Here is an 18101-nt window from a genome sequence, read left to right on the forward strand (position 1 = left end):
TTTTGTTTTCTTTTAATTTTAATGTTTATTTAATATTCTGATCATTATTATTATTAGGTATACGTTATTGCCAGAACAATAAATAAATAGAAGGCGTTCATAGCACACCATTATTGTTATTATTCGTTTATTAGGACTCATACCCAAGCAGCACATTTTTTGCACTTATGGTTGCAGGAGCTTATTTATGACTAAAATTAATCGTAAATCGGTTGTCACAACTGAACTGCAACAACTGTGCTAGTACTGGGTAGCAAACTAATTTTACAAAAAAGTAAGGGTATAAAATGGGGGGATCTGTAGCCGCAAGGTTACCGAGTCTGCTTTGACTAGCGAATGGTCATGAGTTCGAATCTTAGTAGAATCAGTCCATTCGATGTCAAAGTGACTTTAGCAAGGGTTTATTCTCAGGCACCTCATCACCCAGACTTCATGCTGAATTCTATATTATCTCGATATGGCATATTACCAGTGCCAAAATGAGACCCTTATAGTAAAATGCACTGGTTTTGCCACGCCAGGGATGGCTATAGTTGGGGACTGCGCGCTGTCATGTGGAACGAGGTGGGTAAAGTAGAGAAAAGCATTGAAGGAAGGGTACCCAATTACACACAAGCACGTAAAAAATTCAATAAGCATATTGCTCAATCAATAGCGATTATAGCATAAATAAATGTAGTGCGGGTTATACAGTAAACACCCGGGCGATATCACAATAGATCGACGATACTGGTCGCAGTGGTGAGTCCATACAAGAAAAAAAAAGAGCAATAGAAGTAGACCCGATAAACGTAAGTTCATTAAGGTGAGGAATAAAGGCGAAGCGCCATTAGTCAAAGCAAACAGTGATTCGTACGAAGAGGTTCTGCGTGCCATGCGGGCAAAGCCGGAACTCAAGGAGCCAGGTGCAAACGTGCAGAAAATTAGTCGCACCCGTAATAGCGACATGATCCACGAGCTGAAAAAGGACTCGCAAGTTAGTAGCACTTCTTACAAAGAGCTAACTGAGAGAGCCATGGGTGACCCGGTGGAAGTGAGAGCTTTGTGCCTGGAAGCGAGTCTCCAGTGCAAGGATTTGGACGAGGTTACTTCGGAGGAAGAAATCGGACTAGCCTTGAAGGAGCAATGCGAGTTGAGGGATGTCCGAATGACCATCCGCATGAGAATGGGACCTCATGGAACGCAAGTATCTTCACTAAAACTTCCTATTGAAGCAGCCAACAAGGCACTGAAAACTGGAAAAATCGAAGTGGGCTGGTCCGTTGAGTATCTCAAAGCAGCCGGAAGTATGCTTTAGGTGCCAAGAGTTCGGCCACATTGCAAGAAATTGCAAAGGACCTGATAGGAGCAAATTGTGCAGAAGATGCGGTGAAGATGGTCATAAAGCTCATGACTGTAGGAAGCCACCGAAATACCTGATCTGTCCAAATGAAGAAGGCAATAACCACGTGACAGGAGGCCCGAGATGTCCGGCCTCTAAACAGGCGGCGGCTGCTAGATCACAGTGCAGGTGACGTAAATAAACCTGAATCACTGCGATACAGCACAGCAACTGCTCTTGCAGTCCGTGGTGGAAGCGATGAGTGATATAGCTATTATCTCGGAGTCATAACGAATCCCATCCGGTGATGAGAAATGGGCAGCGGACAAGGCGAAAATGGCGGCAATTTGGACGGTGGGGAAATATCCTCTACAAGAAGTAGTCTAGTAGTAGTAGAAGTAGCAGAAGGCACTACTAGCACATACCGTAGGGAAGACCGGGAGTCCATCATCGATGTCACCTTCTGCAGCCCTGATGCGGCAGGGATTACGAACTGGAGAGTTTGCGAGGAATATATCCACAGTAATTACCAAGCGATTCGGTACCGTATTGGGAACGGGACGCAGATGGAATCATATGTGGGACAGATAAGCGAGCGGAGGTGGAAAACGGCGTGCTTTAACAAGGGTATATTTGTTGAAGCGCACAGGTTTCAATACTAGCGCACAGGATAGCAAGAACCGTATTTAACAAAGCAATCAAGCTCAGCAAGAAATCTTGCTTTGAGGAACTTTGTCGTAGCGCCAACGCGAATCCTTGAAGAAATGCTTATCAGAGTTGCCATATCAAAAATTAAAGGTCTTTCCGTACCACCCGAAAGGTGTCCGGAGAAGATGAAAGCCATTATCGCCGGGTTGTTTCCGCATCATGAAACAACACCCTGGCCAAGCCCACCGTACGGCGAGGAGGCGGAGTACGTAGAGGGAGCTCGAGTAACCAACGAGGAGTTAATCGAGTTGGAGAAGGTCATGAAGAGAAAGATGGCCCCAGGACCAGATGGAATTCCGAACCTGGCTTTGAAAGTAGCGATCATGGAGAATCTAGACGTGTTTAGGACCACACTGTAACACTGTAAATGCATTGACGAGGTAACTTCCCCGATACCTGGAAGCGCCAGAAGCTGGTGTTGCTGCCGAAGCCGGGAAAACTCCCCGGAGATCTCTCAGCATATAGGCCTATATACCTATTGGATACGGTGGGCAAGCTGCTAGAGACAGTAGTAATTCTGAATAGACTCACCAAGTACACGCATAGTGCGAACGACCTGTCAAACAAGCAATTCGGCTTCCGGAAAGGCTCCCCAGTAAACAATTTGGTTTGTATATTTCGGTTGCAACTGAGAGATACGAAATCATATCCACACGGAAAAGTTATATTTCACACCACATAAGAACGTATAAGTACAAAGTGGAGGCAATATACGTGCAAAAATTTTGATAATTCTATCATGCATTCTATACAACACTTATTGGAACACGCAACTTAATAATCCTAAATATACGATTAAGATATAACTAAATGTTACAATCATCTATACTGCTTTACAATTCACAGCCATAAGTTGTATATGACGACACGCACGACCGCAAAACAACTTATTGTACACTTCGCCTTGACATACTCTAATCTTTATGCAATTCCAATGTAAAATTGACGTGCATACGACTTAATGTGCACTTTCTATTACGATCTTGTGTTATCTGGGTCTACACTAGATGCCATACGAATGGTAGTGGATGCTGCGGAAAAGGCCCCACAACAACAGAGAAGAGGAAATCGCTACTGTGCGGTGATCATCATAGACGTGAGGAATGCTTTCAATAGCGCCAGCAGGGAAAGGTTGCCCTCGGTTGAGGGCTATCGCTCTACAATTCCTCGGACACCAAGTACTCTCCGCCAGGTCTCGCTCCATCTGGTCTAACCATCTTGCTCGCTGCGCTCTTGGTCATCTTGTTCCTACCGGATTTGAGGCGAACACCATCTTTGCAGGGTAGTTGTCCGGCATTCTTGCAACATGCCCTGCACATCGTATCCGTCCAGCTTTAGCCACCTTTTGGATACTGGGTTCGCCATAGAGTTGTGCGAGTTCATGGTTCATCGTCCGCCTCCATACTCCGTTCTCCTGTACGCCGCCGAAGATCGTTATTAGCACTCGTCGTTCGAAAACTCCGAGCAGGTCCTCCTCGAGTATTGTCCATATTTCATGCCCGTAGAGAACAACCGGTTTAATAAGCGTCTTGTACAGGGTGCACTTTGTACGGGGACTTAGTCTGCTCGACCGTAATTGCTTGTGAAGCCCATAGTAAGCACTCCAGTCCAGATAATGTAGTCCAAAAAATGTGTCGTGACATTCACACGTGGAACGTAATCCGCCAAACTATCACACAAATCATGTCGGCGCTGCAGCGAAAATTGCGTGAGGATCAAGAGTCGAGACCTAAAATAGAGTCTCGTGTAATCGGTCTCGGGGAATGTTTCACCCCGGCGGTCTTTTCGTCGGAGTAGGGTAGCTTCACCGCCGGGGATTACTCGAGTCGACGATAGCAGAGTGAAAGTTGACAAAATAACAACACTCACGCAAAGAAATCCTGCGAGGCTGGCCGTGAAGGGATGGACGTTAAGTTGGTCGCCATCCCAGCATCGGTACACGTCTCGATAGGTGTACGGAGCAGTGTACAGACACAGTGTACAGATTATGTTGGAACTGCAACGACAGTGGAGAAACGACCAGCGAACCACCAATCCCGAGTAGCATTGTCTCGACAGACGCATCGCTGGAGTGACGAGCGCGACGGAGCAAACCTAGCTTGGACAGAAACACTGCGAGGGCGACCGTGAGTGGATGTTATGTTGGTCGCTATCGTTGGATCGGCGAACTCGACGGACCAGTGCTGAGCCCAACAAGAAACTCTGCGAGGGTGGCCGTGAGAAGAGGGAAGTCATGACGGTCGCCATCGCTGGATCGGTACACGTCTCGACAGGTCCAAGGAAAGTGGTCGGTGGAAAAGCATGTAGTAGCAACAAGGATGGCAGAACCCTGAGAGGGTGACTGTGAAGGAGTGGACGCTATAACGGTCGCCATCTCCGGATCGGTTCACGTCTCGACTGGTAGACGGGGCAGTGTACAGACACAGCCTCCCCCTGAATACTTAACGGTAGTTTCGGGGGGGTTAAGGTCAGACGCCCGTGAGGTTTTTAGTGGATTAGAGTCCCACACTGTGCCACATACATCATTAGTGTGCCTGAAAAAAACACACACCCAACAATTCCCGTATTGGTGAAGTTGAAAGTCGAATATTCTGTTTCAACGTGATGAAAATGTCATTGACCGTTAGTCACAATAAATAAAAAATTTCCATCCTTTCTCAATTTTAATATATATTTTCCACTTACAGGTAAATTGGCGATAAAATGTGGACCAATCTTGTTTTATTCTGTTATCCGGGATAAAAGCTTAGATTATTAAAGGTTCCTTAATAATCTAAGATAAAAGGTATGTTAATGAATACAATATATAAAGTCAAAGTAATCAAATAAGATATGAATGTTTTGTTCTTATCTGATCCTGTGATCGAGTAGTAAAGTTCACCGCTGGTAGTAACATTATTGTCTTTTTTTCGGAGATAGTTCCATTGAATTGAGTAATCTTTTTCTTTCATCAGTCATCGCAGCAAATGGGAACAGCTTAAAAGCAAGCGTCTGTGCCATTGTTTTAATATTTTATTTTTCACTGGCTGTCAGTCTGTTTCATAAATTAGAACAAACTTTAAAATCTTTCCAACGTTTCGAATATATTTCCGATTCTTGAAAAAGTCTACCAAAACATAGTCGAAACGTTGAAATGATTTTAAATTTTGTATTTCATTGAGGGACTGTGGCTATCATTTACTGTTCAAAACAATCGGAACCAGCGAACTTGGTTCGTATTGTTTTCCTATGAGTTCTGAACCTTGCGATAGTGGAATTTATTAAATCATTTTTCGTAAACATCAGTACAATTTGCACTTACCGCGAGGAAGTACATTGCCCGTTACTAGAACCGGTCCGCAAACCGGTGAAGTAAAATCACTCTGGCTAGCTAGTGAAGATGTACAAAGACGACGTCACACAGACCACGGCCACAGTTGCTTTCCTCCCGGTGTACCATGATTTCACACCACTTCCGGCGAAGAAGTTTTCTACAACACTGTGACACTTGCCAACCAGAGCTGATTCTCTCCCATCGACAGGTCCCGTAATTGAGTGGAAAAGGTATTAAATTATGTTATGCAACTTTTGTCGATCCTTTTGTTGTGGAACAAAAGCAAAGATGCACCTAGAAAATGGCCACCAAGGGAGCTTCGTTTGTTGGTTGCTTTGTTTGGCTGCATCCAGTATCATATTCACTGTTATTGATAATGAAATTGGTAGGTACTTAATTTAATTTCTTACGGAGACGGATATCCTGCAACTGCACTCGATGCTATGCGATGTATGCTGAACCAATAAAACATTTGCAATCGTACGCAAATTCGCTGATTAACTGCCTGCAAAAAGTATAACCATTTTCAAAACTTTCAACCATCTTCGATTAAAAACTCGAATCATGCTATTTAAAAGTTGATAAGCCCTGAAGGCATCGCACGTTTGCTGGCAAACACTTCTTGCGTTGGGATGCATTGGTGAAGAGGCAATAAAACCGCACCGGTGAAACGAAACTGAGTGAAGGGGCGGGGAGGGGAGGAGGAGGTGGCTTGGACGTCATAATGAAACAAGATTTTTCAAATCAGCGAACAACAACATTACGACGGATGGAATTAAAAGCTACACGATGGGAACAATAAAAAATATTTTGGCCCATCCTTCATCCCTGCGGTGGCATCAACTTACTGTCGTGACGGGAGTTGCAGAAAGAGAGAGAAGTGCAGCTTTTTTTATGATACCGGCAAGCATCTCGCAGCGATTGTGCACAATCGCAAAAGCATACGCGCGTAAATTTGAAATGCTGCTCATCATCGTTATGTTTCCTCATCACACTCGAGAGACCCCTTAGCATCTGTCTTTTTTGCACTGGCGGAAAGGTTGTAGCAGATAAACTTTGCCGAGAGGGTATGGAAGGAAAGAATGTCAGCGAATTTTTCCGGCGAAGTCCGTCGGGTGCAGCAAATTCGGACGAGCTGACAAAGGCTTCGCTTGGCTTGTTTTCACTAGAGTAGCTGATGACCATAGCATACGTCATGCTCTCGAAATTTGCTATAATTAATTAGGTTTAAATTTTCACCGTAACGAAATGCAATGTTGCCTGGTCCACTTCCGTGTAAGTTTGCATGTCTTTCCATGAACTACCGAGATCATTGACCAGTCCGTCGATTCGAGCAAGCATTTGCTCGCCATGTCTACATTCTTCAAAATGGTTTTTACCACCCGGTTAGATCTGATTAAATTTGCTTTAGCTAGCGCGAATGTTTCATCCCCGCGGCGGGGTTTCGAAACCTATCGACGACTATGGATGGTTGAAGCAAAAGCGGCGACGCCGCGGCACTAGAGCACAACCGGCCATGGCATTGACAGTTACGGCTTTTTTGCCTTACAGCAAGGTCCGCATTATTGTGACGGGCACGGAAGCTGGTAGTTCAACAGTTTGCCCGTTCGCTACGATTCATCACCTAATCAGTTAAACGTTCGCACGATTCATCACCTAATCAGTTAGGTATGAAAATAAATAGTAATTGATTTTTAAGTATGAGTAAATATGGTTTAAGCAGACAGGCGAATATTTCTCATACCGTCATACGTGGATACTTGCAACACTTTTGAATTTTGACTTGGTATAACTTTCGAAGTGTACCGTTTAGATCCAAGTGTAAGTAGCCAAAACTTGTATAGTGGTCAGTACTTTTGGTTTATGATTATGAGAAAAATAATCAACTAAATGAGCCTGTAGAATGAACCGAAAATAGGGGTGTTGCAAGTTACCCAGTAAACGGGGTTACTTGGAACACTTTTCTGATATTGCGCTTCTTATGATTTTAAATTTGATTTTAAACCGCAAACGAGCATTTTTAGATATTTTGAGTATATTTCTAGTAAAACAAGTGATCCTCAAGGCATGTTTTGATTCCCAATTTTGTCTATCGCTTTTTTAAAGATATTCGGTGACAATGCAGCATGTAGGCGAACTTCAAATTGCCGTTTCAAGGCACGTGGAACTTTTCAGAATTTTAATTTTTCTGGAGATGGCAGTAGACAAAATAACATCGTACAGATGCAAACATACTGTCTAGTACTCTAATTATCTGTTTTACAAGTACTGCAAGCCGCTCCATATTGGAAGTAACAACACAAATTCGTCGTTACTTCCCCAAGTTCAAAATATAAATAAAGCTCAAAGTTGCTATTTGTTAGCTTATATGATGCACTAATTGTGTACAGGAACCAAACGATAAAATATAATTTCATGTCAATGCACTGACGCAACTTTGCGCATCTATTTTTCCTACTCTGAAAATGAAATTACTTTCCAGTCGTAAAAAACAAGCAAATCAATGATATAATGGATTAAACTTAACTAAACAATAGGTAAACGTCCCTTCTTTAAAACCCCATTGACTACAAATGGTTATGTTAACAAACAAATGCGTTAGAGCCGTCAAAAGCGCGATGCGCAAAAGTGTTGCAAGTAACCCCGGTGTTGCAAGTATCGCCGGATGACGGTGATAATAAATAATAGGTATGGTGTACAGGCATCTATACCTATAAAGAAGGATTTCTGTCTGTCTGTCTGTCTGTCTGTCTGTCTGTCTGTCTGTCTGTCTGTTCTGTGTTCCTTATAGAATCAAAAACGTCTGAACCAATCGGCGTGAAAATTTGCATGTAGAGGTTTTTGGGGCCAGGAAAGGTTTTAGTGATGGTTAGAGACCCCTCCCCCACTAAGAGGGGGGGCTCCCATACAAATGAAACACAAATTTCTGCATAACTCGAGAACTAATCAAGCAAATAGAACCAAATTTGGCATGTGGGTGTTTTCGGTGACAAGAATTTATTCTAGGGTAATTTGAGACCCCTCCCCTCTTTATAAGGAGAATTATAACTCCTCTCCCCTTTAAGAGGGGGGGTTTCCATACAAATTTCCTCATAACTCGAGAACTAATCAAACAAATGGAACCAAATTTGGCATGTGAAAGTTTTCGAGGGCAAGAAAATTTTCTATGTTGAATTAGGACCCCTCCTCACTTTAAGAGGGGGGGCTCCTGTACAAATGAAATACCAATTTCCTCATAACTCGAGAACTAATCAAGCAAATGGAACCAAATTTGGCATGTGTGTGTTTTTGGAGACAAAATTTTTTTCTATGATGAATTGGGACCCCTCCCCACTTTAAGTGGGGGGGGCTCCTATACAAACGAAATACAAATTTCCTTATAACTCGAGAGCTAATCCAGCAAATGGAACCAAATTTGGCATGTAGGTGTTTTTGGAGGCAAGAATTTTTTCTATGATGAATAAGAACCTCTCCCCACTTTAGGAGGGGGGGCTCCTATACAAATGAAATACAAATTTCCTCATAACTCGAGAACTAATCAAGCAAATAGAACCAAATTTGGCATGTGGGTGTTTTCGGTGACAAGAATTTATTCTATGGTAAATTGAGACCCCTCCCTCTTTATAAGGGGAATTGTAACTCCTCTCCCCTTTAAGAGGGGGGGCTTCCATACAAATTTCCTCATAACTCGAGAACTAATCAAGCAAATGGAACCAAATTTGGCATGTGAAGGTTTTCGAGGGCAGGAAAATTTTCTACGGTGAATTAGGACCCCTCCCCACTCTAAGAGGGGGGGCTCCTGTACAAATGAAATACAAATTTCCTCCTAACTCGAGAACTAATCAAGCAAATAGAACAACATTTGGCATGTGGGTGTTTTTTTTGGTGACAAGAATTTATTCTATGGTGAATTGAGACCCCTCCCCTCTTTATAAGAGGAATTATAACTCCTCTCCCCTTTAAGAGGGGGGGCTTCCATTCAAATTTCCTCATAACTCGAGAACTAATCAAGCAAATGCAACCAAATTTGGCATGTGAAGGTTTTCGAGAGCAAGAAAATTTTCTATGGTGAATTAGGACCCCTCCCCACTTTAAGAGGAGGGGCTCCTGTACAAATGAAATACAAATTTCCTCATAACTCGAGAACTAATCAAGCCAATTGAACCAAATTTGGCATGTGGGTGTTTTTGGAGGCAATAATTTTTTCTGTGATGAATTAGGACCTCTTCCCACATTAGGAGGGGGGGCTCCAATACAAATGAAATACAAATTTCCCCATAACTCGAGAACTAATTAAGCAAATAGAACCAAATTCGGCATGTGGAGGTTTTTGGAGGCAAAAATATTTTCTACGGTGAATTAGGATCCTTCCACACTTCAAGAGGGGGGGCTTCTACACAAATGAAATACAAATTTCCTCATAATTCGAGAACTAATCAAGCAAATGGAACCATATTTGGCATGTGAGAGTTTTAGATGGCAGAATTTTTTTTTCTGTGGTGTATTACGACCCCTTTCCCTTTTAAGAGGGTGGGCTCCCATACAAATGAAATACAAATTTCCTTATAATTTGAGTACTACTCAAGCAAATGGAATCAAATTTAGCATGTAGGAGATTTTTGAGTCTTGAATTTATTTTATGATAGTTAGAGACCTCTCACCGCTGTGGTAGGGGGATATGGACTCTCATACAAATAAAACAGAAATTTTTGCGAAACTCAAAAACTAATCCAACTCGAGAAATTCGAGACTCTTCCATAAAACATTAATCAATAACAAGACCACAAAAACTATCTATAGTAACACTAGATCATTCAGGACGAGCCGGTCGCGAGTGTTGCCGGTGACCCGCCGTCGGAAGCGCCGCCCACTGGGGGGCTTGCAAAACTCGAGATAGTGACAAAGATCATTCGAGATTCATGATTTATGTACAACACAGGTTAATTTGTGGCAATACGAAGTTTGTCGGGTCAGCTAGTACCTCGATATAAGACAATTTATAATTTCTAAAACTTGTCTTATATCGAAATTGTCTTATATCAAAACATGAATTTTTCAATAAAAAAATTGCATTAGCAGTCGCCAGTTTTGCTCTGTATTATGTGTTTACGGTTTTTGAACTATTTATTATTGATTGAACTATTAGTTTTTTACTATTTTTGGGGTTATTTTGAAATAATGATCATCTTCATGGCGCCGATTTCAGAATGGAAAATCAGCTCTGGTTACCAGCTATGTCAAAGGGATTTGTTTCGATATAAGACAAAAATTGTCTTATATCGAATTGTCCTATATCGAGATTGTTCTATAACGAGGCTGTCTTATATCGAGGTATCCCTGTAATAGCAAAATTATAAACTAATGCTTCTTTTTGCTCAACTTCATGTTGTTTGCATTTTAAGATTATTTCAGACTTCAGACTTTAGGCATTTTAGACCACTAAAAACTGCGTTGCATTACTTTGCCATTGGAGATATTATTTTTTCATTTACTATACAACAAACTATTGAACATTTACTGCTGCTTAAAGTTGCGGTGCAAAAATGTTAAATTTAAATTAAGAAGCGAGAGAGAGAGATAAAGATAACAAGAGTGATTAAAAGAGATTCAGTGAAAAGAATAGTAAGAGAGATAAAGAAAGAGAGAGAGAAAGGAAGAAAGAGCGAGAAATAAAGGAAAGGAGAGAGAACGAGGCAGGGAGAGTGTGTGTGAGAGAGAGATAAGTATGAAATAACATAATTTTTCAATTAGAAAACAGAATTATAACTGGGAACTCAACCTGATTTTTGATAAAGTACATAATAAAATGCCGTCGAAATTGTGCAGTTTGAGAGAACCCGTTGTTTAAATAATATAAATAAATACGATTAGCTAATGTCCATATTCTATGACATTGATATTAATTATGTAATTATGTACTCGTAACTTGTACTGCATTTTAATGTAATAGTTGAGGTTTTTGTTTCATAGCTAAGAATAACTGTTTGAATTACAATGTAACATAACCTACTAGTTTTATTATGGTATTTCAAGCAACCGCAATAAGATCTGTGATTCGGCTTTACTCGTAGTTTTATTTCAGTTTAATAGTCAACTAAGAGTATTTCGTATGTCTCGTCAACAAGCAGACATTGTGTTCTGTTCTTAGTGCACCGATTTTACTTATTTAACTGTACCACCTCAGCCAAGCAAAATTCAAAAACCTTATGTACAGGGCATTTATAGAGTTATTTATAAAATTGTCGAACTTAATATTGCTCTATCTTAAATTGCTGCGGTGCACTCCCAGTTCACATCGGATTGTGCACAAAGAACGCTCTTTGCGTAGTACTCAGAGTTAACTGGTACTTGGAATTCCCAAGTAAAATTTGGGTTTTATAACACTTTTATGACCATTTAAGACCAATATTGGTCATCAAAACCTTCATAAAATTACAATAAAACTCATATTGTTGGACTTGGACTTGGACTTGGACTTGGACTTGGACTTGGACTTGGACTTGGACTTGGACTTGGACTTGGACTTGGACTTGGACTTGGACTTGGACTTGGACTTGGACTTGGACTTGGACTTGGACTTGGACTTGGACTTGGACTTGGACTTGGACTTGGACTTGGACTTGGACTTGGACTTGGACTTGGACTTGGACTTGGACTTGGACTTGGACTTGGACTTGGACTTGGACTTGGACTTGGACTTGGACTTGGACTTGGACTTGGACTTGGACTTGGACTTGGACTTGGACTTGGACTTGGACTTGGACTTGGACTTGGACTTGGACTTGGACTTGGACTTGGACTTGGACTTGGACTTGGACTTGGACTTGGACTTGGACTTGGACTTGGACTTGGACTTGGACTTGGACTTGGACTTGGACTTGGACTTGGACTTGGACTTGGACTTGGACTTGGACTTGGACTTGGACTTGGACTTGGACTTGGACTTGGACTTGGACTTGGACTTGGACTTGGACTTGGACTTGGACTTGGACTTGGACTTGGACTTGGACTTGGACTTGGACTTGGACTTGGACTTGGACTTGGACTTGGACTTGGATACGATCGTTTTTATCATTGAACGTTGAATCTTGACGAAGTTGATGTCCTGAAAGTGAACCGTTGAAGAAATTGACATAACTACACCTTCTCTTCAACCGAGTACATGCTGCACAAATGTTTAGTGTGCAGAGTTGCATTTTAAGACTATCCATGGCATTCTGTACAATGGATATGCTATCGTAGTAATTGCTGTGTAGTATAAAGATAACTGAAAAGCAGAATGCTAAGAAAACTTGCAATGTACAAAGAACGATAATAATATTTGGAAATCTTTCAACCTACATAACTTTAACTGGCATTTCAAACGTTAGTTGAAAGAAAATTATACTTCAAATCAATCTATAGATTGATATAGTTATATATCACAATAAATAGTGTTATCAACAATTTCGTGGAAATTGACGAATGCGGATCAGTGTTGTAAATGATAACCCAGACTAGTTACATATTTTTCTGATTTAACAGTAGTTGTAAGCAAGCTTCTTAAATAAGCTAACTTCGTCAACCGCATACCACTTCTTCTTCTTCTTCAGCTTAGAGCCTGGGTGGCTCGTCTCCATTCAACTCCGTCTTGGGCCACTCGTCGCCAATTTCCTAGTCGTCTCAGAAGTAGCAAATCACTTTCGACCTGATCGAGCTATCGTACACGTTGGGCCCCCTTGTTCCTGGTGCCGGTGGGATTGTTGAAGAGGACTATTTTCGTCGCACTATCGTCCGGCATCCTTACGACGTGTCCGGCCCACCGGAGGCTGCTAACTTTCGCTAGATGTACGATGGGAGTCTTCCCAAGCAGTGCCTGTAGCTCGTGATTCATACGCCTCCGCCACTCTCCGCTTTCAGTTTGTACTCAGCCAAATATCGTCCGCAGCACTTTCCGCTTGAACACGGCAAGGGCGCGTATGTCCTCCGTGAGCAGCGTCACGGCTTCAAATCCATAAAGAACTACCGGTCTAATCAGGGTTTTGTACATTGTCAGCTTCGTGCGGCGACGTATGCTTCCTGATCCTAGCGTTTTACGAAGGGCAAAGTAGGCCCGATTTCCCGCTTGGATGCGCCGCTGGATCTCCTTACTAGTGTTTCCTCTACAACTTCTAGTTCATCGCCGTCAACGGTTACTGTCCGTGGGAGACGCGCGTTTGTTTCCTCTGAGCCTCTTCCTTTCATGTATTTGGTCTTCGACGCATTTATTTTTAGCCCAATTCTCCTAGACTCCGCTTTCAGTTTGGCGTAGATTGCCTCCGCCGTCGCAAAGTTCCTGGCTATGATATCAAAGTCATCTGCAAAGCCTAGACGTTGGCTACCCTTGGTAAAAATCGTGCCTCTCGTTTCGATGCCCGCTCGTCGGATCACCCCCTCAAGAGCGATGTTAAACAGCATGCAGGATAGACCGTCACCTTGTCTCAACCCTCGTCGCGTCTCGAAGGGACTCGAGAGTGTCCCAGAGATGCGTAGGAAACACATCACTCGATCCAATGTAGTTCTGATCAGTCGTGTCAGTTTGTCCGGAAAACCGTGTTCGTGCATTATCTGCCATAGCTTGTTTCGATCGATTGTATCGTATGCTGCTTTGAAATCAATAAAGATGTGATGCGTGGGCACGTTGTACTCCCGACATTTCTGCAAGATCTATCGGATAGTAAAAATTTGGTCCGTAGTTGTGCAAGCCCTACGAAACCTTGTGCTGTAGGTGACAACCGGCGTAACAGGATCTGGGAGAGTAGCTTGTAGGCGGCGTTTACCAGCGTAATACCACGATAGTTGCAGCAGTCTAGCCGATCACCCTTTTTGTAGATGGGACAAACCACTCCTTCCATCCATTCCTCCGGTAGCTTTTCCTCCTCCTAAATTTTCGAAATAACCCAGTGTAGAGCCTTTGGTAGCGTTTCTCCGCCATGTTTATAAAGCTCTGCCGGTAGGCGGTCCTTCCCATCAGCTTCATTGGTCTTCAGCAGCCCGATTTCTCGTTTAACTTCTTGGAGATCAGGTGCTAGGACATTACTATCTTCCATGGGCGCTCCTAGGTTAATTTTCGTTCCGCCTCCTTCTGCGACTTCGCCATTGAGGTGTTCATCGAAGAACTGCTTCCACCTGTCGACCACCTCGCGCTCGTTTGTAATTAGATTCCCTCCCTCGTCCCTACACATGTCAGGTTTCGGTGTGTAGCCCTTCCGAGTTCCTTCTCATAAAACTTGCGCGTGTCATTAGCTCGGAATAGTTGTTCTAATTCTTCACGATCTCTGTCCTCCTTTTGGCGTTTTTTCCTCCTCAGGATCGTGGTCAACTGGTTTCTAGCTCGTCGGTATTTGGCCAGGTTCTCTCTAGTGGCAATACTTAGTTAATTTTTCTAAGCAGTTTTTTTCTCCTCCACCGCTTGTAGGCATTCCCCATCAAACCAATCATTTTGTGTACTCCGAGGCTCCGGTAGCGGCCTCTCCGATGGCCGAGCGTATTTTGCCCCAACCGTCTTCGAGGTTTGAAGCACCTAACTCCTCGGAAGAAGGCAGTGCCTCATTCAGTACTCGCGCGTAGTTCTCGGCAGCTTGCGGGTTATCTAGCTGCCGGATGTTCAGACGAGGAGGACGGCTTTGACGTGTTCGGTATGCGATGGACAGCTTTGAGTGCACATGTACTGCTACTAGGTAATGATGAGAATCAATATCCGCATCCCGTCGGGAGCGTACGTTCGTGATGTTAGAGAAAAACCGGCCCTCTATGAGAATGTGGTCAATGATCTCCAGGTGGCTTTGTGGATATCCTTGCGGGGGAAAAAGGTGCTTCGGATCACCAGGCCTCGGGAAGCTGCGAAATTTATACATTGTTGGCCGTTATCGTATCGGTGTGCAGGCTATGGGGTCCTACCACCGGTTTACAGGGATAACTCGATATAAGACAACTTCGTTATAAAACAACCTCGATATGAGACAATTCGATATAAGACTATTTTTACCTCGATATAAGACAAATTCCTTTGATATAGTTGGTAACGACACCTGAGCCAATTTTCCAATCCAAAAGCGGCGCCATAAAGATGTTCATTATTCCTAAACAATGCTAAAAATTGTAAACAACTAATAGCTCAAACAATGATAAATAGTTCAAAAAACGTAAACACACAACACAGAGCAAAATCGGCTAGTGCTAATGCAAAAATGCTTGAAAAAATCATGTTTCGATATAAAACAATTTCGATATCAGACAACTTTTTGAAATTATTAATTGTCTTATATCGAGATATCCCTGTATACATTTCTTCCCTACCAACCTGGGCGTTCATATCCCTGATGACGATCTTGATGTCCCGTGATGAGCAGCTGTCGTACGTTACCTCCAGCCTCGCGTAAACGGTTTTTCTCATCGTCGGGACTACCTTCGTGCAGGCAGTGTACGTTAATGATCGCTTTCCAATCTATCACGCGATCCTGCATTCCGCCCAACACTACAAAGCTCGTTCCCAGTTCGCTGGTAGTGCCACCGCTCTGGTAAAACTGGGCCTTTCCGCCACGGATCTTCCATACCTACTCTCCTTTGCGACAGATTTCCTGCAGAGCTACGATGCCGAATTTGCGGGGTTCAAGCTGTTCAATCAGCACCCGCTCGCAACCTGCGAAATTTAGCGATCTGCAGTTCCAAGTACCGAGTCTCCATTCGTCGTCCTTGTTCCGTCGCCTAGGTCGATGTCGAATATTCCGCTCCGAATTTGCTTGAATTTTGTTAGTTAATTAATTTAGGTGTGTAGCCGTACTGGGGCAACACTACCGAGTCTCGCGATGGGGCTGCCATCTTATTGTGCCGAGACTCACTATACCTCCTTCCCGGTTAGTATACGACCTTAGTTTCCACCGGGGTTGGTTACCCGATCTCCGCTAAGGTTGCTCGTATTCCGCCTGGTACCACGAGGAGGTCGGGATCGGAGTTGCTGGATAAGAGGCTTATGACCACTCCCATAGTGGTCTGTATTCCGCATTATCTAGCCATTTATCAGGCCATTTACCAACTGCATACCAGTTTCAAGCTAATTACTTAAAGTTGACTTAAATTGGAGTTTTCTTCTTTTTTAATTTTAGGTTTCGTATTCTACTAAGACGCTCCAAAAACTTCAGCCAAAAAAATCATTAGATAAAGAAAATAAACACAAAAACCATTAGAACCCTCTTTTTGCATGATTCGAATTGAAAGTAACGGAATTAAAACGCACATTATTCAATTTCGTTTCATATAGTACTTGTGTATTTTAAACAAGAAAATAATAAATAATAGCTTCGGCGTTCAAACATTTTTACAGTGCGACGAGAACGGGGCTGAACTCGTCTAGGTTCAAAAAGTAAAAAAAAAGAAACATCTCTAATGAAATGATACATTCCGTATGGGTGTCGTGCTTGTCTTCGTTGGATCCATACACTGACAGTCTTGATTGGTTGCGGGGTGCGTGGTTTTAGTGATGGTAGGCGTACGCCGGGGCGGCATAGGCAACTGGAGCGGCGGCCAGTTTAGCTACCGGGGCAGCGTAGGAAATGGTCTTGGCCACCGGTGCGGCATAGGCGACTGGGGCAGCGGCAACGACCTTGGCAACTGGAGCAGCGGCGATGGTCTTCACGCCCAGCGGTTCACGGTGAACGACGGCGTTGAATCCGTTGTGTGGATCGGCGGTGTATTCGACAGTACGCTTGATGCCATCTGGATCGACGACGGAGTACGATCCCTGGACAACATCACCATTGCGGGATTCCTGCTGGGACTTTGAGTCACCGGTCAGCGCATCGGAGATTCCGTACGAGAACGAGTACTGTGGGTTCGGGTCGTACTCATCAGCAACGACAGTCTTTGTGATCGGAGCAGCCACCAGGGTCTTGGTAACTGGAGCAGCATAAGCAACGTGTGCTGGAGCGTGAGCGTAAGCAACGGGGGCTGGTGCAGCATAAGTCAGAGGAGAGGAGATAACTCCAGCACGGGCAACTGCCACCAGGGCACAGAAGGTCAGGAACTGCAAAAAAGGAACAAACGTTATCAGTGACACTAGTTGATTTTCTGCCAGGATTCACGTACCTTGAAAGCCATTGTTTGTTGGTTTGGGAAATGAGGTGTTGTTCACAGCACTAACCAATCGATGGAACTGTGCCTTAATCAAACCGAGACGGCCCATTTATACCAACTTGATTGGCGTTCCTGTCCAGCACTTCCCGCAGTTTCTCGTGCCAACTGCTATCCTTCGTTTGCGAAAAGATCACTGTGCGTGTTATTTGCCGAACGAGCCTTGGGTGTAGACAATCTAGCAATAGACTAGTTATTACGAGAACCATTCGAATTTACAGATGATGAAACACATTTATTCGAAAGTTGCAACCATCGACTATGTTCTTGAATTCAAAGTTTAGTGTCATATTTGCCACACCAGTCTATGTTAAAAACTGTCTCTAAACTGCACAAATCTTGGCTAGGTCAATCAGTTGAGACTGCGTACAGCATTGTTCACAAAACGGCCGGTTGCAGGCCAAAAAACTGCCACACTGCACGACGACAACGGCGACGGCGACGCGCCTCTTCTTAAGCCCGCAAGGTCACTTGATAGGTAGGATAGGTACGGCCACTTGGGCGACAGAGTGGCTGTATAGTATTACATACCCACTACCAAAGCATCGCCAGGTGAGAAAAGGTGAACACGATTTTGTTTTCTTGTTGTTCCTCTGTTGCAATTTTTTTTTC

General features: G+C 43.3%; 2 protein-coding genes across 2 annotated transcripts in view; one reads left to right on the forward strand and one right to left on the reverse strand.

The window, feature by feature from the left end:
* Positions 1 to 18101, forward strand: part of LOC128732946 (papilin) — a 227571-nt gene that overhangs the window by 51482 nt on the left and 157988 nt on the right. The gene's annotated exons all lie outside the window — the stretch shown is intronic.
* On the reverse strand, positions 16834 to 17456 carry LOC128732982 (larval cuticle protein A3A-like). The gene is made up of 2 exons (XM_053826494.1): positions 17445 to 17456; positions 16834 to 17382 (listed from the first exon to the last, which is right to left on the reverse strand). The coding sequence occupies exons 1-2, from the start codon at positions 17454 to 17456 to the stop codon at positions 16834 to 16836; spliced, it is 561 nt and encodes a 186-aa protein (XP_053682469.1).

The sequence above is a fragment of the Sabethes cyaneus genome, chromosome 1, assembly GCF_943734655.1.
Source record: "Sabethes cyaneus chromosome 1, idSabCyanKW18_F2, whole genome shotgun sequence".
Lineage (NCBI taxonomy): Eukaryota > Metazoa > Arthropoda > Insecta > Diptera > Culicidae > Sabethes > Sabethes cyaneus.